Genomic DNA, 23,407 nt, shown 5'->3' with positions numbered 1-23,407 from the left:
CGTTTTATTTTCATAACAGCATGCACCTTGTGATATCCTGAGCCTGACATTATTAAGAGTGTTACCACAATGCAGCACGGAATCCAAGGCAATTTGGATGTCCTTGGGCCCAGAATTAATATGTGCTTTGTATAGTCTTGTAATTTGGGAGGCAATTTTCCATAACACAGTGAGAGATGTTTCTTTATACATTTGAGACAATTTAGCTCAATGTTCATTTGGAAAAATTACAGTGCTAATAGCAGCTCTTCAGCCTCAGAACAACAGATCATATTGGGAGAGTATGGACAAAAGCTGGAGGAATTTTCCCCAGACCAACAGCTGCCTGAGGTTGCATGGCAGAATCTGAAATATTGTATGAACTCATGAACTCTAGCTGATTTGCTTAAAACCAATAGCTCTTAATGGAGGAATATGAAATAAAAGTGGTGGAGTAATGAATTTCCCTATTGTCCAGGTAAATTGGATGTCAGTACACATAAATCAGAATTTCTATATGCTCAGCCATGGGAACCATTTGTTCTTCTGGCTAGACTTTTCTGCCCAAAATATAAGGGAATAGATGCAAATGAGGGAAGAATGAACTATATTTTTCTGTTGGCTGTGTTTTGCCTGCGCTTCCTGGGTGTTGTGTACCAGAGACCTTTGTTATCCTGGGAGAAGATTCCTCTACCCTAATCAGATTCTAATGTAATTTTTTTTTTTTAAATCCAAAGTATTCCCGCCCCTCCCCCCGCTGCCCAATCAGGAATGTGGTTTCTAATGATGCTGCTTTGGAAGAAGTCCTAGGGAAGGCCCTGGTAGACTTAAGTTCATTCCTAAGTTGCATTCCGGCCCCTTCACACTTATTTCCTGCAGTGATTTAGTAGCAAGCTATTGCTGCTGTGGGTGTTCCTGAGTATTAAGCATCGGGGGCATGGAGCAGATGACACCTTTGGTAAGAGACTCTGGACTCTTTGTTGAAATGCTCCATCAGGGAGCAATACTTGCCTTTAGTTAAGATACTGACTTCATAAAGAAGGACAAGAACTTCTAAGTTTCCATTCACCTGTTATCTGGCAGTTGAAATTGAAAATCATCATCAGTTCAACAGGTACCTGGATTTGGAATGATTCTGGTTTGTTTTATAGCCTAGTTCTTCTATAGAACCAAGGGGAATTGGAACTCGGGCAAGATTTCCTGAATTTTCTGAGCCTCTCTAGGCAAAAGGCATCTGGTAGTTTTTCATTTTAAACATTACCATTCAGAGTGATGAGGTGTGTGTACATTGGGATGGGCCCAGGCCTGAAGCATACTCTCACATGTATGCATCTGAAGAATGATCCCAGCCTTGCCAGCAGGAATAAAAAAAATGAAAGGGACACTACGAGGCTCTTTTGTGGGCCAGCTTAGTCACCTGCAGTCATGACACTTCTATTCACCAGGCTTTCTAGAGGTTGGTATATACTGAATTAATAGAAGCTATCTGCACCCTGACAGACAATAAAAGGGGTATAAAGGTAAGATTTTATGAAAACATTTATAGTCTTTGAGCAGAAGTTCCAAAGTACTATTCGTTTCTGTCAGGAAAAGGGGAAGGCAACTAAAGCTCTAGAGTCCTTCCATAATCCCTGTGACGCTGTCCCGCTGCTGACTGCCATATGCCAAGCCAATGTTTATTTCAAGTCTACTTCATTTAGGATTGTGGTTCTTGACTTTCAGAATACATCAGAATCACCCAGGGAGTCCTTCCGTTCTTCCTTTCCTTTCTTTTTGTGGTGTTGGGATCAAACCCAAGGACTTGTGCGTGCTGGGCAAGTGCTCTGCCAGTGAGCTCCATCCCAGCCCACACCTGGCACTTTATAAAATATACAATACTCAGGCCCCATTCAGAGATCCTGATTCAACTGTCTGTGAGGACACCTGACATTTTGCTCTTACTTTTGTATTTCTAATGTGGGAACCACTGCCTTAAGCCATCCTCTTGAGCTATCATCAAGAACAGAACAGGAAAACAAGGGAGATTCAAATCACTGTCTCCTGAGGGTGGGGGGAGATGAACTTTGACAGCATCTTTGCATATCTTCCTCTTTGGTGATGCCCAAACTATCTGGAGTTGCTCGGCCACACTAGTATACTCCAACTGGGGGAAGCTCACCTGTCCTGAGAAGTAGTGGAATCTGGGCTCGGACTACAATGTGTGTCTACTTTGGTGCAGTGAAACATTAACTTGTCTCTTTTTTATCATAGACTGTGGCAGGTTTTGTGTGAGGATGAAGTCCAGTTATTCCTTAGACAGAGTGGGCGTGAGACTTGATTGGCTTCCTGAGGGTGGGGTAGGAGAGGCTGGGCATGACCCAGTTTGGGTGTGTCTCAGGGAGTAAGGCTCAGGGTTCACCTTTGGTAAATGTTTACCAGAGGTGCCTGTTCTAGTCTCTTTTCAATGTCCTTCTTTGGGAAAGTGAGTTTAAATGGTGCTTTTGAAAAGTTCCAGGTGGACGGTTGTTGTGCCCCACCGCCTTTTTGGTGGAGGGGTAAGGGCCAGCCCAGGCAGGAGGTAGCTGCACTCATTTTCAATCACTCCCAACTCCCAGAGGGCTGCTATCTGGAGCATAAACACCGACTCTTTATTTTTTACACTTTGCTATTTCACTCCAAAAACATGGAACCAGTTCCTTTGCCTGGCACGTGTTCATTTAATTTGGAGAGTGCGGAAGAGGAAAGATGAAACCAGAGCAGGAAGCCTTGGGGAAGAGCTGGTTAGGGCATTCAGTGCATGAGCTGGGGCAGCTTGTCTCATAACTAAAAGCAATCATGCTTCGATTCAGCAAATAAGGCTAACACAACATGTGTCTTTTTACAAGTGACAATCCATTTTTTATAAACATGGGAAGGATTAATGAGAATATTGTAGATTGATGAATTTAGGAACAAAAAAACAAAGACCATCTGTAAGGCTACTGTTAAGAGATATTTTAAAGTCCTGGTAGCTCACTTCCAATAAACCTCAAATCTTGACTTTGAACTAATATCCAGGGCTTGTCTTGGGCTTTCACCACCTCTCAAAAACAGTATTTTAGTGAAGTTGTTATGAGAAGAGAAAGTACTTTCTAAATTGTTTATTGAGCAAGATAATTCTATATATTAAGAATGGGTGCACTTAAATTATGTGACAGATGACTGTAAAAGCAATAGGTTCTTGTCAACAGCACAACTTCAGTTTTATATTATTACAGTTACTGATATTTTTTTAAATTATGTAAACAAAAATATGGATAAGTTATGCCAAAACAAAAGAGAACATAATCAAGAAAAAAAGAACACATATGTACGTTAACACATTAGCTATGACAAATAGCTTAACAGAGAGCGATACAATAGCCCAAAGCCAAAATTTTAGTCAATTCTGTACTGCATGAGCAGAAATGAGGAAAACCCATGGATCTGATGCAGGAGCCTGAGAACAAGTTGTGCGAAACTCTTCTGTAGCACCACATCACACTCTGCATTTGCAACCTAGGCATTGCCTCTCCTTTTCCCATTTGCTAGGAATAGATTTTTTTTTTCCTTACTTCTTCGATGGTGGCTAACAGTTATTCACAGTCGAAGTCTGATAGGTGACCAAAGCCAGAACATAGGCCTCTAGTAGCACAAGCCTAATTTGATAGCTCAGTGGACTGCCCATGCCACACCGAGACATTACCATCAAAATTTACCCACGAGGCTTCCACTTCCCATGTGGAAAACAGGTGGCAAAATAAAAAGAAAATCTTCATACAGTAAAGGAAAAGAAACTCCTTGTGTTTGTGTAATTTTTGAACCTGAAAAAGATTAAGTTCATTGATTTTACTGATTCAATTCTGGATAGCTGGTTTTACTTCTCTCTCCATTGGCCTTGGTGACAAGATGACATCCCCTGAGTTTGGTTAATGAAAGCAAGCAAGCAAGCAATCAAAAAGAGTGACTAAGAAACAGTACGAAACAAAGTTAAAACCTTGATTGGTTGTGTCTCTTAGTAAAAGCGCCAATGGCACTAAGAAGCCAATGCTTGTACCACTGTAACCATGTTTGCCATGTGAATCCCTTTATGCATGAGGTTAAGGCACCAGGTTAAGCAAAGGTGGAAGGTCTTTCGTGCATCTCGGGGTATGTGGGCTGCAGGTGCACTTGTGTGAGGAGCAGCCAGCCAGGAAGAGGTGAAGGGATCCATATTTAGTTGAAGGGTCCTGCAGGCTTCAAGTGGGTCAGGTAGATAGACTAGAAGCACTAGACAGCACTATAAGGCACTCCTACAGGGAAGAGAAACAAGTGGAAAGGCCAACATGGAGAAGGGGCCACAGGCCCAGTGGTCCATTGGGTGGGTTATTAGCCGTGAGCCCTGAATCTGGGCTGGGATTCAGGACTAGGGACAAGGAAGAGCAAATGAACGAGAGAGGGGCTGGTTTGTGGTTCATGGCCAGTCAGAAGCAATCCTCACTGTGTGAGAGTTGCTGGAGGTGCCTGAATTTTCTACCCTGGGCAACAACTGGCTTCATTCAAGTGCTTTCCAACAAGATGAGCATCCCATGGGAGAAACCAAAGCAAAGCAGCAGTTATCTCATTTAATGGCCTTTTAGCACAGCAGAGGACCCATGTGAGCACAGGGCCATGTAACGTGGCCACTTGGAACCCATTGTAAGTAAAACCCCTGACAACTGTGGCTTTGCTTAGGAGGATATTCCACACTTATATTTGTTTTGCTTTTACCTAAAGTTTAACAAATGGCTTGGATTTGACTTCAGCCATGGACCTACAAAAACGTACTAGAGAAAAAACCCTCAGTCAGAGTTTTTGAACCCAATGAAATGAAAAGTCTGTTGATAAAAAGGCTGCTGGGTGTCAAGCCTTAACTGTCAAAACACTGTCCCACACTATAGAAATCAACATCTGTCTGTCTGGATTAACTGAGCAGGACTTATTCACCCATCCCCGGACTCGACCTAGAGCAGCTGGTTGCACTAACTTGGGTCAGAAGAGTGGTACAAGGAGCAGGACATCTGAAGTCCCTGATGCCCATCACTGACAAGTACGGCACCCAGAAAGGGAAAGCAGAGGGATTTGCCAATGACTCCCTGCATGCCAAAGAGAGCAGTGTTTTTTCTTTCAGTCGTGTCCCAATTTTTCTACTTTTCCACATTATTTCAAAGTATGAAAAAAAGTAGGTAGCTCAAGAAATAAAAAGTGCAATAAAAAATTGTACTCAATCTACTATGAGAAGTAATAAAATAAAATAACATCTGTATTGAAGCCAGGCAGTATTGGAATAGAGAATTGAAGATTTATTTCATAGTCTAGTTATTTCAAAAACAAAGTGCAGCAGATAATGGAGAAGAATAATTCTGCACACACATATGAGCAGCAGCAGTGGCTTTACCCTGACTCCAGAGTGGAATGGACCTCAAATAATGCCTGTCATCATGCCAGCCTCACCCTGACAATTAATTTATATGTGGCCTTTTTTGGCCAATGGATACAGAACAAAGCCCCAGGTTTGGAAGCCAAGCCTCTTTGAGGAGGTACAGAACGAAACTATCTGGTGTTAACAGCTGGGGTGAGCACTCAACATGCAGAGATGAGCATGGAGTCCAGACCTGGCCAGCACAGGCTGTGTTCAGTAATCAGATGATAGAGACACCTTGGTTCCCACTGCAGCTGAGGGGGAATCATGGCACAGTTCCTTTTCAGGAGCCTGAAGGGTACCACTGGGTCGGGCACCACAAATCCCAAGCACCAGCCATATTCTCTTTTGGGGGTAGGCCTAGTTGAAAAGAACTGAGAAGTGGTTACCCTCAGCTCCTAACAAGATGACCCTTACCACTATGACAGGAAAGTGACTGTGAGTCCTCTGAAAAGACAGTGAAGCAGAAGGGGATGTGGATTTCCATGGTTTTCATGTAGAGACATTTTAACTTTGGGAAGGGGTAGCCCCAGACAGCCACCCTAGTTGACCACTTCCTAAGTGCTCTGAGGCTCTCCTGCAGCGGTGCAAACTGAAGTCTATTTTAGGAATTGGCTTCTTTACCGGGGGGTTGGATGCCAACATTTCACCAGGGTTGGACGGTCTCACACATGAGTTTCTGGCACTGGTAGGAGGGATTTCCTCAAGTTATACACCAGGGAATGGGCCTTTCAGTGAAAAGCAGTTCCCTGAACTTGGCCGCCAGCTCTAGAAGATTAATTGGCCATTTTCTCCTATGCTTTACGTGCAGTATATTTACCATGGGATGAAAAATGGAACACGAGGAAAATCAGGTATCAGTTTGGTCTTAAGAAGTTGGAAATCCACAGACTTGCCCTTTTTTTTTTTTTTTTTGACAGTTTCTAAGCAGTGGAACAATTACCTAACATTGCATCAAGGAATTTGCTAGGGCTGAAAACAGTAAGGGCGTTCATGCACTCTACTACATTTGGGACTCAAAACAGCAATTTTGAATTTTCATGGCAGACCCGCTCCTAAGCTGGCTCTACTCTGTCCTATTAGATTTTGGTGGTGGTGGCAGAGTGTTGTTGTAGGCCTGTGGCTGGCACGAACAAGGCTGTCAGGGTTGTACAAAAAGGAGAGAAAACAGAAGCCGTGGGGACACAGTTCCAGTTCTGGGTAGCTGATGGTGATAGCACATTTATTTTTTTCCCTTTTGAAAATAAGCAGAATATGACGGGGATGGAAAATTCTTAGTTGTTCCCAGGGACTGCTAATATTTAGCAGAGCCCTCTAAACGGGTACTGGTAAAAAAACAAAGGTGTTTAGAGCAGGGATTCAGAATGTCACCCTTAACTCTTGTCAGTTTGATCCTGGGTGTCTGGGACAGGAAATTCTGTACATAGAGTGAAGATGTTGGGGAGGGGGCATCATACTTCCCGTCTCCAATCTCAGTGGGCTGGGAAGGCCTCGCTGACAGTTGGAATCACAGATACATTAATTACAGCGAAGGCAAAAGTAAGCTACAGCGACAGGGAGCTGGAGGCGGAGGGAGAAGGCACTTTGCCATGGGAGCACATCTGTTTTATAATAAGCAGGTCTATAATTCTCTTGTGAAAGATCATGTTCTGCTATCTTCTCTGAGGCTGGAAAATATAAATACTGTATTTCACAAAGGGGAGGAGGAAAGGAGATGATCAAATTTGCTTGCCTGGTTGCCAAGTGTCTGAGACTTTCCACCCTTTTTCTTTTGTGTGCAACATTCTCTATAACTACAGTGTGTGTGTGTTGGGGGGGAGTCAACCTACTTTTCTAAGAGTAAAAGGCACCATGAGGTGTCTCGTGAATAGGGCCCTGGCCTTTTAACAAGTTTCATGCCTTGGTTACAGCTACTGTATTAGCAGAACATAAATGCATGCCTGGTGCCGAACTATTAAGTTGAAATGTGTGGTCTGGGGCTGAAAAAACAGGCGTAGGTTGGGAGGCGAAATGCTTACAGCTAACTGCATAAAAGTCAGTCTGAAATGCCTCTAAATGGACGGAAGTATCATGAGCTGGTCTCTGGATGGAGCAAGGTGTGGGGCTGGATGTACCATGGACCTTGGAAACCACTGACTCTCCAGATTGCAATGGTGAAATGACCAAACCAGAAAGGCATGGGTGACATCTGCCAGGGCGAAAGATACAGGATCTTCTCATAAGGAAGACTGAGAACTGTTCCATTAGAAGCATATTTTCTTGTTCAAGAAAGGGTCAAGATAGAAGGAATGGGAGCCGTTCAGTTTCCAGTGCTGTCCTACCTGCTGTGGGTCACAGAGACTGCTATGCTGGCTCTTACCAGGGCTCTGCAGTGTGAGGCCACTATCCTGCCAAACAGCTAAGCGATTTGTTATGTTTCTTATTTCTATATGTTATTTATACTAGCACTTTTTGCTTTACTTTAAGGTGGCAATTATATATGTGTCTATCTACTTATTTAAACAATATTAGATTTAATTCATTAATTCTATTTATAAGTTTGAAATTTTCTTAATAGCTTAAAGTAGATGCTTTTCAAAATGATACTCTGATTTCTTAAATAATTAAAAAATGTAGAAATCAAGAGTGGTTAAATCGACAAAGATCAAAATGAAAGTGCAGTGAACATTGAGAAATAAAGCATTTCAAAGGCCTGGGTAGAAACTGCCCACACAGGCAGGACTCTGTGAAAGGAAATTGAAGCTCGTCTCCTCCCAGACACGGACCGTGTACTCCACCTACGAGTCTAGGCTCCGATGTCTTTAATGATGATCCTAGGACATTTTCTCCAGCCAGCACCATGAAAAAATCATAACAATCACCCACAATACCCTTGGAAAACTGTTTTAAGAGAGTCACATTTACAACCTGGCAAAAATGGTGGAGAGTCACATCATTAGGCAGGCATTGGGACTTGTAGTGGCAAACAGACCAACATACAGTTATTGGTCACAGAGTTCTCCTCTTTTCTCAGGAAAAAACTTTCTGAGATTAACTTTAAAACCAGAACCAGCTTTCCTCCTGAGTTAGAGCTTCACTCTCTGTCAGAGGAAGCACACTCTCCCAGCTTCCCACTGTGCGGCTCTGCTGGGATGATCCCCACCTCTGTCCAGGACACTGGTCCTGGAAGAATCCAGGAGCACCCCTGTGTTTGGAGATTTCCTAATGAAACAGAGCATGATGGTGCCTGCCTCAATTCCCTTGGCTTCAGAGAAAGCTAAAAATAAATAACTCAGAAAAATACCCGAAGTTCTGTTGCTCTGCAGGAAATGCTTCTTCCCATGTCTTGTGTAACAAAATGGTCCTCAGAGCCAAAAAAGAAAAAGAAGAAAGAAATAAGAAGAACTTAAAAAAAAAAAAAAAAGGTCAGAACTATACAGCCTTGTGTGTAAACCAGGTTTTGCTGGGAGCAAGCAGCTGAGATTCATGGCCAAGTGTAACTCAGCAATCGGCAGGTTTTCAGCCACAGCAGCTCTGTGGACCTGTTAGACAATGATTTACACAGGACCTACGCACAGGACATACAGTGTGTATATAAATAAATAAACATATATATCTACATCTAGCTGAAGAGGGTGCTCTTCCTCACAGGGGTGTAGGTGTCCCCTCGGAAGCCTCTGGCCAGGTCATTACAGGGTGAGTGGCCTGGACGGCAAGTCAGGTGTTCTGGTAGGACAGCTCGAACATGGTGCACGCCTCCTCCAGGCTCTCGTCCACATTCAGCCTCTGCCAGAAGGACTTCTGCTTCTTTTGCAGCTCTCTGCGGACACACCTCGGGCAGGGGACAGACTTTTCTTTGCATTCAGAATGGAAGACGGCTCCACAGCTTTCACACCTGTGAAAGCCAACCAGCGATACGATGTGTGAGAGTGAAGAAGGTGACACGCTGAGGTGTGCGGACTCAGGGAGCAGATGGGGACACATCTACTATCCTGGACGTCCCTGCCCACAGGAGGAGAAATGGTGGGGAATCAGCAGGTGTCCAGTGACTATGTTATCACAGCGACAAGGGGCAGCACTGGAAGATCCATGCACCTGTTTTCTCTCCACTGAGGAGGAAAGGTGGGTAGTGACTCTAGGAAAAGTGACAGAAAATGAGAATTGCTTGGATAACCAGAAACACTCGCACCTCACAGCAGGCTGAGCACCACCTCTGTGAGGATACAGCTTTCTACTTCTGTTATAATGAGCTAAGTGGTCCTCTGTTAACTTGCTGCCTTGATTTGACAGTTTGAGGAGGTAAAATGACACATTTCCATTCTCTCAATGATGTCCTGGGGTCTATTACTCTTTGTCAATTTTTTTTTGAAAAATTAGGAAAAGCTTCCCACTTTCTAAAGCCTACCTTGACAACATAAGAATGAACAAGGAAGCCCCAGAGAGTAGGAAAGAAAGTGTGTTCTTTTCCCCAATGACAGGACAGATATTGTAATTTATGGAGGGGAGACATTCCAGGTGGATGACTAGTTTGTTGTTCAGTCTAGTGGAAGCCTGCACAGGAGTCTGAATAGCTTGTTTTTACTGCGAAGTTTTTAATAATGACTGACAAGCTCAACTATAGCTGCTCCAGTGAGTGGCTTGCTGATGTGGATCAAGTTCTCAGCTTTCCACACATGAGTGACAAGCAACTTTCACCTCATCCTAGGAGCCCATGGAATCGCCTGTATTATTCTGTTCAGTTAGCAGCAGCCAGTGGGGGGGTCCAGCACTGGACTGGGTTTAAAGAGGGATTGAGGAACCCTTCTTCCAGGTCCCATCCACCTCAGCCTTCTTTGTTTTTTCCCACAGGACCTCTAGTTTCAGTCCTGAGCATCTGCTCAGGATCTTAGGGGTGTTATTTCCTAGTCTGCCACAACTTGTCCCTTGCACCATTCAGGATTCCTATCTAACCTCATGTCCTGGAAAGGAGGCAGTCACTTGGCAGGAGACATTAGGAAGGAGATCTAACTGAGAGACAGCAGATAGGGGCTTCATAGCACCCTAAGGTCCTCATGCCCAGGCTCGGCTCTCCAAGCAAAGGGAAATGCAGTGGTGGGTAGGAGAGCAGACAAGGATCTACAAATCACTTCCCACTGTTGGCCACTGATATGGATTGAAGTGTGTCCCACTGTAGTCCATATGTGGAAGCTCAACCCCCCAGTGTAACTGCATTTGGAGACATTGTGTTTAGGCAGTATTAGTGCAAGGTTGGGATCCTGATCCAACAGGCACAGAACCTTAGAAGAGACATCAGAAGGCTTGCTCTCAGTCTCTCTCTCTCCCTGTGCCTAAGAGGAAAGGCCACAGGAGGACAGGGCACCTACAAGCCAAGAAGAGTAGTCTCACTAGAAGCCAATCCTGCCAGCACCAGATCTGAAATTTCCAGCCTCCAGATCTGTGAGAAACACACTTCTGTTGTTTAAGCTGCCCAGTCTGTGGTGTTTGGTATGGTAGTCTGAGCAGACTAAACAATGCCCTTGAGCAAGTTACTTCACCTTCCAGGTGCCGGTTTCTTCATTTGCTAAATGGAGGTAATATCAGCATCTGTCTTGTTGGGGTGTTGAGTGCCTAAAATGAGATCATGGGGAAGGTGCTTGGTATAATCCCTGGTACAGGGCACACTGGAACTGCCCCTTCCAATGCCCCTCAGGCTGCCTGCTGTCTTTCTGTGGGGCGTCACTGCAGACTTCACCTGTGTCATTGCAGGGACTATCTTCACCTATGTGACCAAGGACATCTCAATCAACCCCCTCATTTCACAGATTACAAAACAGATTCCAAAAGGGTTAGTCATTGTCTCCTGGGGACAAAGTTGAAGACAGTTGTGGCTGGAACCCAAGGATCCTGGCAGCCCAGCCATGTCTCCCACTGAGCATCAAGCTACTTACTGGCCATCTGAGTAAGCACATGTGCCCTTGTGCAGGGAAACATAGGGCTCCGAGTCAGAAGACCTGTGTTGAATCACAGAACTTTCTTTGTAGCTGAGTGGTAAGTTATTACTTTCTTGGTCTTTATAGCATGCTGTTCATGGTGACCTCCTTCCTACTCACTGGGTTGCTGTGAAGCTAAAATGAGCAAATATGTGGAAAGCCACACAAATGGTGTGTGACATCACCCTTCACAGGTGACTCCAGTATCCACCTCCTTGACACTGGTGGAATACTGGATATGGCAGGGTCACCTCTAGTCTCTCCCTCTCCCCTGCCTCTTCCCTCCTGTCTGTGGGGATGAAGGTCAGACCCAGGTCTCTTTTCTTGACAAGCCCTTCCTCAAAGGCAGTGGCTTCCCCTGCCCATCACACCTCTGTAATCACCTATCACTAAAGTGACACTAATGGTAGCTTTATCAAATAAATTTCCTCCTTTATGCCCCTTTTGTCCTGCTGGGTAATTTGGGGATTTATACATCCAGGGATGTGGCCCTAGGGCAGTGATTGATGAAGGAAAAGGGTCCCTTCAGTGCCACTCCCTTATCTCTGCTGATACCAGGCCCAAGTGAGTGAAGAGATTGAGTGTTATCGGATATTTCTGGTGCAAAAACACCCATAGGGTTATGGAGGGATCGAATGCACCTGCTCTTTCTATCCAAAGGTCAGTAACTGAAAAAAAGTATGAGATAAAAAATTAATGATTTCAAAATAGAACCAAGTCCAATTTTCTAACAATTTGTAACCCAGCAGGCATCTTTTCAACTGTAGTATGGATAGATTGATTAATGAGCTTCCCCAATTCAGACAATCTATAGTTAATCCTCCCCCACCCTGATTTTCTTTTCAAAGGAAAAGAAAAAGGACAGGAAAAGGAAGGAGAAAGAAATTGCTTTATGACATAAAATTTTTGGCGCTCCACATACACAGAAAAAAGTAACATGCTGGAAAAATAAAGCATTTACATTAAAAACGTAATTTATAGGTGTGCTCCTCTTTGAGAACAGGACTTTATTTAAAGGGATTTTTTTCACTTGAAAAAGATTCACTGGCATCAGGGGGCTGCACACACACCTGTAATCCCAGTGAATTGGGTGGCTGACACAGATGTGTTGCAAGTTCAAGACCAGCCTTAGCAACTTATGAGGCCCTCAGCAACTTGTCTCAAAATAAAAATATAAAGGCCTGGGGATGTGGTAAAGTGCCTTGGATTCAATCCCAAGAACTGGGGCGGGGCGGGGGGTAAGATTTGCTGGCTTCTGAGTGTTTTCTGTTTCCTGACTGTATTTATTTATGATAAACTTTTCAGGAACATGTTTTTCATATAAGGCCAATCTACCAATGTAATCATCTCTGCTGAAAATTGCAACAGGTAATGAAAGAGAAATGGCTTTTGGTGTTTCTGTAGATACAACCAATGAAAGCCACATCTTCACGTCAAAGTCATCATCCCGGCAGTAGGCAGCTTCCTTGCTCTGTGGCTGCTGCTGTCCACCACAGAGAACAAAGCCCTTACGTCCTCCCCTCCCAGGGTCATAGAGGGTGCAAGTGCAGGGAGACATGTTTGCTATTGACCAAAGTCAGCCATGGGGTTTTCCACTTTTTCTTGAGCATATCCATTGCTTCCACTTAATCAAGGACATCAACCTCAGCATTATTAACCTTTTTAATCAGATAGTTCTTGGATGTGAGGGGCTGGCCCGGGTATCATTAAATGTTAAACAGCATCCCTGGCCTTGACCCTGCAGATGCAAGGAGCAGCATCTCCCATTCCAAGTTGTGACAACCAGCAAAGTCTCCAGACACCACCAAATGCCCCTGGGGAACAAAATCATCCCTATTGAGAGCCACTGGCCTAATATATCTGAAAAAGGCATCACCAGGGGGTGCCCAAGGGGTGCTTAAACAGAATCCTCCCTCCCTCTGAATTTTACAAATATTACCTATTGACTTATACTTTTATCAAGCAAAAAGATCCAATGTAGTACACTTATTCAATAACTTTTATAAATATCTATTTTAAACACATCATTTGATTAAAATACCTGAAATTCACTAGCATTAACTATCTTGTGGCTTCTAAAATTTAGAACATCTTTTAAGAAGTCAATAATACCTACAACACGAGGCTGTGCATTGCTCAGTAACTCCTTAACTTTCTACCAACTTACTTGGACCTTTCAATTCTACCTAAAGGCCTCTCTATGATTGGCCCTCAGTGATATTTAGTTGCTCTTTGGCCAAGACTCTCTGGGCTATTTCTCTGCAGCGTTTTCTGCATCTTCATGCCCTTCTCAGACCATCTGGCAAATCTAAGTGAAAAACTTTTGCATTTGCTTCATAAAATAGATTGCTCCTGTGCAACTGTGAGACAGTTGTTTCAGTAACTCCTGTAATGAAAAAGAGCCTGGTAGAACATTCACCAGGCTGCTCACTGCACAGGGCAGAGCTCCGCTGGAGTGAGGAGTCCAAGGCCGTGGCCCAGGTTGGCTCTGGTGTCACAGGGACCTCAGGTGAATTACTTCATCTTTAAGCCTCAGTCTCTACAGGAGTAAACAAGATTGGGTTATATAATATGTAAGGTTCCTTCCAACTTGCAGGTTTTGGGTATGACAAAAAAAAAAAAAAACAACTCTCAGTAACACCTTTTTCAGTAACACCTTTTTCTCTCCAAATTTTCTTGCTCTAAGGTCTGTGGATGAATTAATGTGAATGTGGCTTTCCTGCCTCCTCCTTAGAAAGTCTCAAATTGAGAAGCTGGGACAAAATGAGATGGGGCTTTAAGGTATTATGCATTATTTTTATTTATTTGCTTTAATCAAACTATAAAATAGCATATATAAATTAGTATATATAGCTGTGACTATAAGAAGTGTGGCCAAAAGGAGCTGACTCTGTCCCTTTCTCAAAAAATTCCAGACAAACATTGAAAATTCCTTTAAGGCTTCTCCCAGCCCAACCATAGTGTATACTCACTTTACCCAAGGAAAAAAAAATAGGATTGTTAAACATGAGCTTGTGTGAGTTTGTGTATGTATGAGAGAAAGAGAGAAGAGAAGAGAAGAGAAGAGAAGAGAAGAGAAGAGAAGAGAGAGAAACAGTAAATGCTGGCTGGAGGCAACACCAGCTTAGCACCCTATATGAAGTGTTTGTTAAATTACTGGAGTGGCTGCAGTGGAGGAAACTGGGTGCATGTTAGGCTTGGACACACCATGACAAATGGTACCAGGACAGAGAGACTGGAGTTCTGCTTCCATGGAAGCTGCAGGGGACCACACTACTAATTATCTGTGTGTGCCCTGGCAAACTGGTCCCCTTTCTTGGGATAAGTTCAGGGGAGCATCTCCATCATTTCAGGGAAACACAAATCTCACTTTGCATCTTAGCAAGTACATCATGGAAGGAGACTGTACATTTTATGAACAGTCTTTGACCTAAAAATTAACTTACTGACCCATGGTAAGTAAGGCAGAGGTTCACAATCTAGAAACCAAGAGCTTGAACAGACACAATGTTCTTATTATGGTATCAAATTCAGGAAAACAGTCCTGCTACAAACTATAGAACTAAATACGTTCAGGGGGGAAAGGTTTGCATCTCAAATATGGCAAAGAAGCAAGAATTCCTGGCTGCAGACAGTTTCCTGTTCTGGAATGCTGATGATGTGAGGCCAATTAGAGACAGGCTCGATGGCTTTGTCTGCACCCTTCCAGATTCTGGATGCACTCAGGGAGGTCACAGGAAACTGCTAAAGGCCTCTGCCCTGAGCTGAGGTCACTGAAATGCTTCTGCTCTGTTCATGTTGGGTTCTCTTCCTGCTGTGTTTTTATTTTTGGCCCAGGCAATGGCTTCAGATTTTTCACTTGGATTGAAATTTAGGCTTCAGTTTGGTTAGATCTCTGATGAGCAAAAGGCCTGCAGAGCAGGGCTGAGCTTTGGCTGATTTCCACTTTGCAGAGCCCACACGAATAGGGTGGGGTGCAGAAATAAGTGCATGCTATCAGGCATGCGAGTGCGGTTTGTGTAGAGCGACTATGGAAGGTGCCCATATGGCCACTAGCTATTATTGGCTTTTCCAAGAAACCAAGATGATTACTTAAATGTCTTAGTTAAGGAAAGTAGTTATTGGGGCCTGGCTATTTTAATGCATTGGGTTGGTGCTTTTTGCTGTTATTGTGTAAGTAAATGAACATAAGCAAACAGTTTGTAATTTCCCTAGATAGGAAATCAGCTAGTGTCATGTATAGCTTAAACCTGTGTGTTTAAGCTATACATGACACTTTGGAAGAATACACAGAACATTTTACTAAACATTCTCAGGAAAAAAAATTAAAATTATTTAAACAAATGTTAAGATTTAATACAATTTAATAGAGCTATTCTCCTTGGAGGAATATGAAGATTAAAATAATGAAAGATTAACATAAATGTCAGAAAGAATTGATTGTGGCTGGGTGCTGAGGACCTAGGAGGAGAGTGCAAGGCCTCAGAGAGGCTTCCTGGGGTGCCATCTCTAAGAAAGGTCTGCCCTAAGCTGACCAGGAATCTGGACTCTCCAAATACCCCCTCTGTTTTGCTTGGCAATGCAAGAGACTTAGGGAAAATAGGCAGGATGGGGAGGACATGAACAAGAGATCTAGAAATCTTGGATTACAAACAATGGATCCATGCAGAGGGGAAAACAGACTACATTTATCACATTTGGGATTGTTTATGGTATATGCCTCCCAACTTTGGCTTAGGGCAGGAGGTGGGAGGTGGTAGGATTAAAAATGTATCTATATGGTTTGACTGGAATTGTATGAGACTGGAAAAGATCCAGTTCCTTTGGCTAAGTCTGGCAAATTTAGGTGCCTATGTGCTAGTTTGAAAAGCTATTCCATGGCTGGGGCTGTAACTCAGTGGCAGAGTGCTTGCCTTGCACATATGAGGCACTGAGTTCGGTCCTTAGCACTACATAAAAATAAACAAATAAAATAAAGACATGCTGTCTATCTAAAACTACAAAAAAATTAAAAAAAAAGAAAAGAAAAGAAAAGCTATTCCATTAGTTCTGAATGGCAATGCAAATACAGTAAGAACAAAATTAAAAATTTAAACTAGGCAACATCTGCCTGGCCATTTGTCTATGTTTTTACATAAATTATTATCTTTTTAATCCCCACAATAGCTTTCTGAGTAAGGTATTATTTGTTTTCCCATTTTTAACAGGTCTGTCTGCAAATAATTAGATACAATATCAAATAATAACCAGAGTGAAAACTTTGGACTTGATTCCAGTCTTTGATTTGAAATCTGGCCTTCCTTCTCCTGGTACTAGCTACAAGGTCCTTTAAGTTATTCAACACATACCTAAATACCTGCTAAGCCTCAAATCTGGGAAGGACAATTGGTATGTCCTGCAATGATCTTTTTATCTGCCCTTTAAGCCTGAGGCAATTAAGGAGGGGTTTTTTTCTGATTGCAGCCCACAAAGCATTTGGCTTTCACAGGTCTTGGACTTTGGAGTTTGTAAACCAAGCTCAGCTAATACCTTTGACAAAAGCTTTACTTAAAATCTGGCTTCAAAATAGAAGGCAAACAAGGGTTAATTAATTCATTTGTTAATTTGCTATCCCACTGGGGTCATTAACTGTCATCTTTTGTGCAAATGCTTAAAAAATGCTTCCTGCTAATCTATGGGTAGTGACAGGACTTCTCAGTCAGACATATATGTCACACATTATATGTGTACAAAATCATAATAGATTTGAACTCAATGTACAAGGTTTTTTTGGGATCTGGAAACCACGGATGTTTCTGTAACTGCTAAGTTTTTATTTTAAGGTTCACCTGGAAGTTCCTATCATTTTCAAATAACAAGTGCCCACCTTTTCTTGTGATAACTTCAGGAAACTCTGTTTACTATTAGAGATTATTACTGTTACTGGAGTGGCTGCAGTGGAGGGAACTGGGTGCATGTTAGGCATGGAAACACCAAGACAAAAGTAAAGGAACTACAGGAAGATTTAAATATTTTCTACCATTGCTGGAAAAGCCAGAATTTATTATAATTGTAGCCACAGAAAACTATAAATAAGAGCAATGGTTTGCTGTAAAAATTCCTAAAGTTGTTCAAAATTCCTTAGAGCCCATGGGATGTTTAGAAATGTCTTGCTACATCTAAGACAAAGGCAACTGTATATGATACTATTGTTAGGCAAATGCAGATTAAAACAAATAATCTTAGTTTATACATGTACTTCTGTTGTATCACCTTTTAAAATGCAAAACTGAGAAATTTAACTGTCATATTTTGAAGTATGCCTTTTAAAAGAAACAATAATTTATAATACTTATAATAACAAACTCTAACACACTGAATGGGAGTCACTGTTATTTACATATTACATTTGAGTTTCAAAGTACAAGGCGTTTAGCAGAGCCAAAATAAAAGCAATTTTCAAGCATGGTACATTAGAAAATGCAAAAGTCCAGAAAATAAGACCAATTTTATGAGCAGCATGATTAATTGCTTAGGAATAAGTTATTGGTCATTAATGCACATTTTAGGAGAAAGGCAGTCAAATAAAAGGCCTGAAGAATTTTGTCATTATTTTAGATTATTCCCTTATTTGTCTCCTGTCACCAACATGACTCCCTCCCTTCTCCAGTGGTGATGGGAATGGTACCCAGGGCCTCACCTATGCCAGGCAAGTGCTCTACCCTGGAGCTGCTTCTTCAGCCCAAGACAGTTTCTTAACAAGATGGCATTACAGAGTTTTCTAACACTCAGTGTGTTCTAGGCTAGTGGTGCTAAGAAAAAGAATCTCAAAAAGAACAACACAGTCCCTCATGGGGGAAGCCTTTAGCTTAGGCTGCAGGGACAAGCTGTGCTAACCAATACCTTGGCTCTTTATCTTTCATTGTCTCTGGGTGGTGGGTGGCCTGAGCAAAAGCTGCAAATCCCTCTGTGAGAAAAAGTGAGGTGAGACACCTTCAGGTGGGCTTAGCCTACGACAGAGGCACAGAAGCGTTAAAATCACCCTTAGGTGCCTTCCAAGGCTAGACCCTGACTAAATTTCTTGCGTTTAAACAGACCATCTTAAATATGCTCTCAAGAAAGCTGAGGAAGGGAAAAGTCCTCTTTCTGGCTGAAGCTTGGACATGCATGCATCAGATCTTTCCAAATCCCCCCACCCCCCACCGCTGTGCTGGTGAACACCATGCTTGCTCACCAAAGGCTGCTCAGCTTTGCTCCCGACCCCACCCTCTCCTCACTCTAGACACTGTGTCTTCCCTGCTGCCAAGGAAAATTCACTTGTCTCTTCATTCTAGATTTGGAGGATTTTCTTTCCAATCACAGATATAAGCTGCCTTCCCGCCAAGTCTTTTAATTTCATAAATGTCCTTTTCCTCTACCATCAAAGATTTCCTTTCTAGAATTTACAAGGGCATGTAAATTCGTTTTTTGAAGAAAGGCTTTATCATACTTCGCCTTCCCAACTCTCAAGGCCAAACTAGATCTTTAGTTTAAGTAAAATCTGTTCAAGTTAATGGTTTCCAATGTTTCTAAGACTGGCTTTAGGCAAATCTCAGGGTCATTATTAGCAAGCTTTTCTATTATGTTATTGGTTCTAAAATAAGAAAATTCCCACATTTCTGTGTTTTACATGAATTACTTATTTTAATATTATCTTTTTGAATTTCTTTTTTTAATATTCTTTTATTGTCGATGGACCTTTGTTTTATTTATTTTATGAGGTTCTGAGAATCCAACCCGGTGCCTCACACATGCTAGGCAATCGCTCTACCACTGAACTACAACCCCAACCCCTTTCTTTTCCAATTTCTAATCAAAAGGCTGAACATTCTTCCTGTTAATTGTTTTGGTGAGTTCTAACAACCATGCCCAAAATAAATGGGGCTCCACAAAAGGTAGAGCCTTTTGTCCTTATGGATGGTTTGTAAGACTCTCAAATTTCAGAGCTAGTGCTGTGGCAACAGGCTAAGGCAGAAAAGGCACTGCATGGAGATTCAGGAGGGAATCTTAGTGGCTACAGTTGTGATGTCAGAGGGGCTTCTAGCCTCAATGGAGGTGGGAGTCATGGGAAGATGATTGCTAAGCTCCCTCTAGCTCTTCAGAGGTTCTATGCTCCAGTGTGATTCAATCCAAATAGCAACTTTTATACAGAGTGTGAACATTTATGAACTGTACCTTTATCTCTATAATAAGTATTCTGAAAGCATCAGGAACTGAATGAGTGGTAATAATGATAATTATTATTTTTTGTAGTACTGGGGATTAGACCAAGGGGTGCTCTACCACTAAGCTACATCCCCAGTGCCCCCTCCTCTTTTTTTGAGACAGTGTCTTGCTAAGTTGCCCAGGCTAGCCTAGCACCCCTTGCCTCAGCTTCCCAAATAGCTAGAATTACAAGTTATGCACCACTGTGCCTGGCCTGAGTGACAGTTATTGATAGTTGTAGATCTCACGTGCAGATGCTTCCTGCTGTAACACTGCTGGGTGGTTTAATATTAAGAATACTGAAGGTGCCTAATAAAGAGATGATAATAGAATTAGATGCTGACATTAAAACAAAAAAATATATATATTTTTTAGTACATATATATTTTTAGTTGTAGATGTACACAATACCTTTACTTTATTTGTTTATTTGTATGTGGTGCCAGAGATCGAACCCAGTGCCTCATGAATGCTAGGCAAGCTCTCTACCACTGAGCTACAACCTCGGCCTGGAAACAAAACAAAAAAATTTTAAGTAATTTTAATGACATAATACTATTAGGCTCCTAAAATTAATTGTATAGAAAAAGTCTCAAAATATCATAAACATATACTGACAAAACAAAGATACTACTTTACCTTTTCTAATCCTAAAGCATAAAACAGTTCATTTCAAAACATGCTGCTCAATCTGAAAAGTCAACATTTTTGTATGGAAAGGTAAATACTTCTTCTTTTCCCTATTGTGTATTCAGGTTACTTATTTACAGTCTCACTGGCAAAAAAGTATACACTAAAAAGTGACCCAAAAGATGTTCTGTAAATTAAATTATCTAAGTAGCTTAGCAAAGCTCAATTTTTTCTTTTTAAATATTTTTAATTGTAGATGAACCTTTATTTTATTTATTTATATGCGGTGCTGAGAATTGAGCCCAGTGCCTTACATATGCTAGGCAAGTGCTCTGCCACTGAACTACAATCCCAGCTCAAAGCTTAAATTTTTGACATGGTCTCTCTCCTGACAAAGTTTCTACTGGCCCAGTAAAACACATCTGCTCCTGACATATGATAGATTGTTAGCCATCACTCAATAAATTACTCATATCTTAGTAATGTCTACTTACGTAAAAATTTTCCTGAAATCAGTTTGAAAGTTATTTGAACAAATTATGTTAACAACTACAGATTTGCAAAATTAAAATAAAGCAATTAAAAGAATTTTTGTTTTGTTACCAGGGATTGAGCCCAAGAGTACTTAACCACTGAACCACATCCCAGCTCTTTTTATTTTTTGTTTTGGAAAAGGGTTTCACTAAGTTGCTTAGGGCCTCTCAAAATTGCTGAGACTGGCTTTGAATTTGTCATCCTCTTGCCTCAGCCTCCAGAGCCACCGGCACTATGGGCATGTGCTACCACATCTGGCAAAAACATATATTTCTTCATGGAGCTTACAATCTTTCAAAATGGTGGCCTGAATGACAATCAGAATTTGTATTTTAATCTCTTTGGGTTAACAGTATTAAAATCAGTCAATTTCACTGAAAGCATCATGACAAACTATCAGACAAATAAAAAATGCTAAGCTATGGAGTTGAAGCAAAGCTCTTATATTTTTTGTCAATGAGAATTTTAAAAAATGCAATATGTTTGGTATGTAGGCACACAGGGGTGATGGCTTGTCAAAGATCACATGGCAAGTTAGTGGTAGAGTTAGGAATGACATTTAGACCTCTTTATCCCTTTTCCAATGATCTTTCCATGTACTAGTTTGTCTCCATATATTATAAATCTTAATGATCTTAGAGCCAATTACAATTTTTTCCTAAAAAGTACCCATCAATAAAAACTTGTAGATTAAATATGATTATTTTCCTGGGTCAAATATAATGTGATAAAAAGCTAGATATAAAATTATATATTAACTATCATTTCAGTTTCATATATGTATGTATATAGGTAGAAAAAGAATAAGTCATAGAGAATTTCTTCATATTTTTGTGTACTTTTCAAATTTTTATAGTGACCATCAATTAATTCTATAGTTAGACAGTTAAAATATGAGTCAAATAACGAAGAACACTTCTCTAATAAAAATTAGGTTTTTGGAATGCTTAAAGATAAGATGATTAACATAATTAACATAATATTAACCAAACATCTAACTGGAAGCTTGGTAAGAAACACATCTAGGTGGAGATGACAGCTGCTTACTAAAATGACCTAGTGGTCTCTGAACACAGAGGTGGCCTCACCAGCTAGTACTGTGTTTATAAATGCACCATATTTATCAAGTATCTTAATGGCATAAAGGGTCAGGTCAGCCCTAAGAGTTTCCCAAATGTCTGGTCTGTGTTAGCAGACATTCTGAAACGTTTTGACAAGTGAATATAGGAGCCACCAGGCCAAGGTGAAATGTTATTTACCAAGTTACTCTTTGACCAAAGTTAAAAACCAGCATTGTGCTGAAGAGTTTTCAAAGAAAACCTTCACTGATATAACAAATACATTAAAGAATGGGCAGTCATATGGCCTAAGAGGAGTGGAATCCCATCCTGGTTCGTCATGGCCCTGTTTCTGCCATATGAGTTTTCTGGGCTTTGGTTTTGCCCTTCCCAAAATGTCTAGATGTTTCCACAGTCCCTTCCACCTTGAATGTGGATAATTCTAAATCACAGGCAGGAGGCTATCCTCCACCGTTGGTGCTAGAAGACCATCGAGAAAGTTCCTCAAAACACTCTTCTTTAATTTGAGAGAGAAAGAGAGAGAGAGAGAGAGAGAGAGAGAGAGAGAGAGAGAGAGAGAGACAGCGAGCGCAATAAGCAGATGGAAGTTAGTGCTTCCCCAGAAAAAGTACCTATGAAGAGGAGTCCAAATGTCCTTTAGCTGTTTCTAAGATCCCACACCTCATTACAATACGCACTGAGTGGCTGCTTCCCAAGAAAAGCCACAGAAAGGAAATATCATTAAACGAGTATATACATTGGGGGAAGCTCTTCCCTCCAGTAAGCCTGACCGCTCAAAGCTGTTGTCCTCAATTGTTGAACAGGATGTAACAAGACTGCCAAGCACAGCCCACAAACCTGCTAATTAGGTGCACTGACAGTGTTTGTTTTGGAACCATTTACCAACAAAGGAATGTGTCAGGCTGATTAGTGAGAAAGGGTATGTAATGCATGTGTAGCTCAGTCCAGATGGGGGGCATAATCCAGGTATTCAGTCTGTTTGTCCAAGGTCTCACAAAATCGAAGGCTGAACAAATAGGAACCCCAGGGGGAAAACTATCTTCTGGGTAGTGCTTCCCTCTCCTTCTCTGCTGAAGTTTTGTTCCACCTGCACCCCTTCCTCCCCAAAAGTTTATGCCTGAACACTTACCATAAAACTCTCAGCTCAAGCGGTAGCGCGCTCGCTTGGCATGTGCGGGCCGCTGGGTTCGATCCTCAGCACCACATACAAATACAAATAAAATAAAGATGTTGTGTCTACCGAAAATTAAAAAATAAATATTAAAAAAAACCACTCTTCAAGAAAACGGCATATTACAATTGGCTCCCCAGAAAAATGGATGAGTCTTTGTAAGGTTGCTGGCAAATCTGGGGTTTAATGTTGTTTTAGGAACACAAGTAAGTGACAACTTTAGGCAAAGCCATCTCCATATTCAGCCCCCATGGAGCCGTCTCCATGTACTGTGCTAACATGGACAAATCAAAGGCAAACAGAGCCACAGAAACATAGTTCTTAATGAACTATTCTAGTTATGCTGAGAAAAATCATGTATCTCAGTGTCTTCTATGGGAAGAAGTGATTCAATACTTTATATAAT

The 23,407-nt window shown here is 41.7% G+C and overlaps 1 protein-coding gene across 2 annotated transcripts in view; it reads right to left on the bottom strand.

The window, feature by feature from the left end:
• Nucleotides 1–3,083: 3,083 nt before the first annotated feature.
• The window catches only part of Plekhm3 (pleckstrin homology domain containing M3), a 175,608-nt gene continuing 155,284 nt past the window's right edge, over nt 3,084–23,407 (bottom strand). The window contains exon 8 of one of the 2 annotated variants that reach the window (XM_027941632.2): nt 3,084–9,290. In XM_027941632.2, the coding sequence (XP_027797433.1) occupies nt 9,113–9,290 (178 nt within the window). In that variant the 3' untranslated portion in view covers nt 3,084–9,112. Of the gene's footprint in view, nt 9,291–20,032; nt 20,097–23,407 lie in introns of those variants that run through there. The other variant, XM_071618854.1, reaches the window with a different exon arrangement.

The sequence above is a fragment of the Marmota flaviventris genome, chromosome 11 (assembly GCF_047511675.1).
Source record: "Marmota flaviventris isolate mMarFla1 chromosome 11, mMarFla1.hap1, whole genome shotgun sequence".
NCBI lineage: Eukaryota > Metazoa > Chordata > Mammalia > Rodentia > Sciuridae > Marmota > Marmota flaviventris.
The sequence above is the reverse complement of the archived record's forward strand: the minus strand, read 5'-3'. Positions and strand labels throughout refer to the sequence as shown.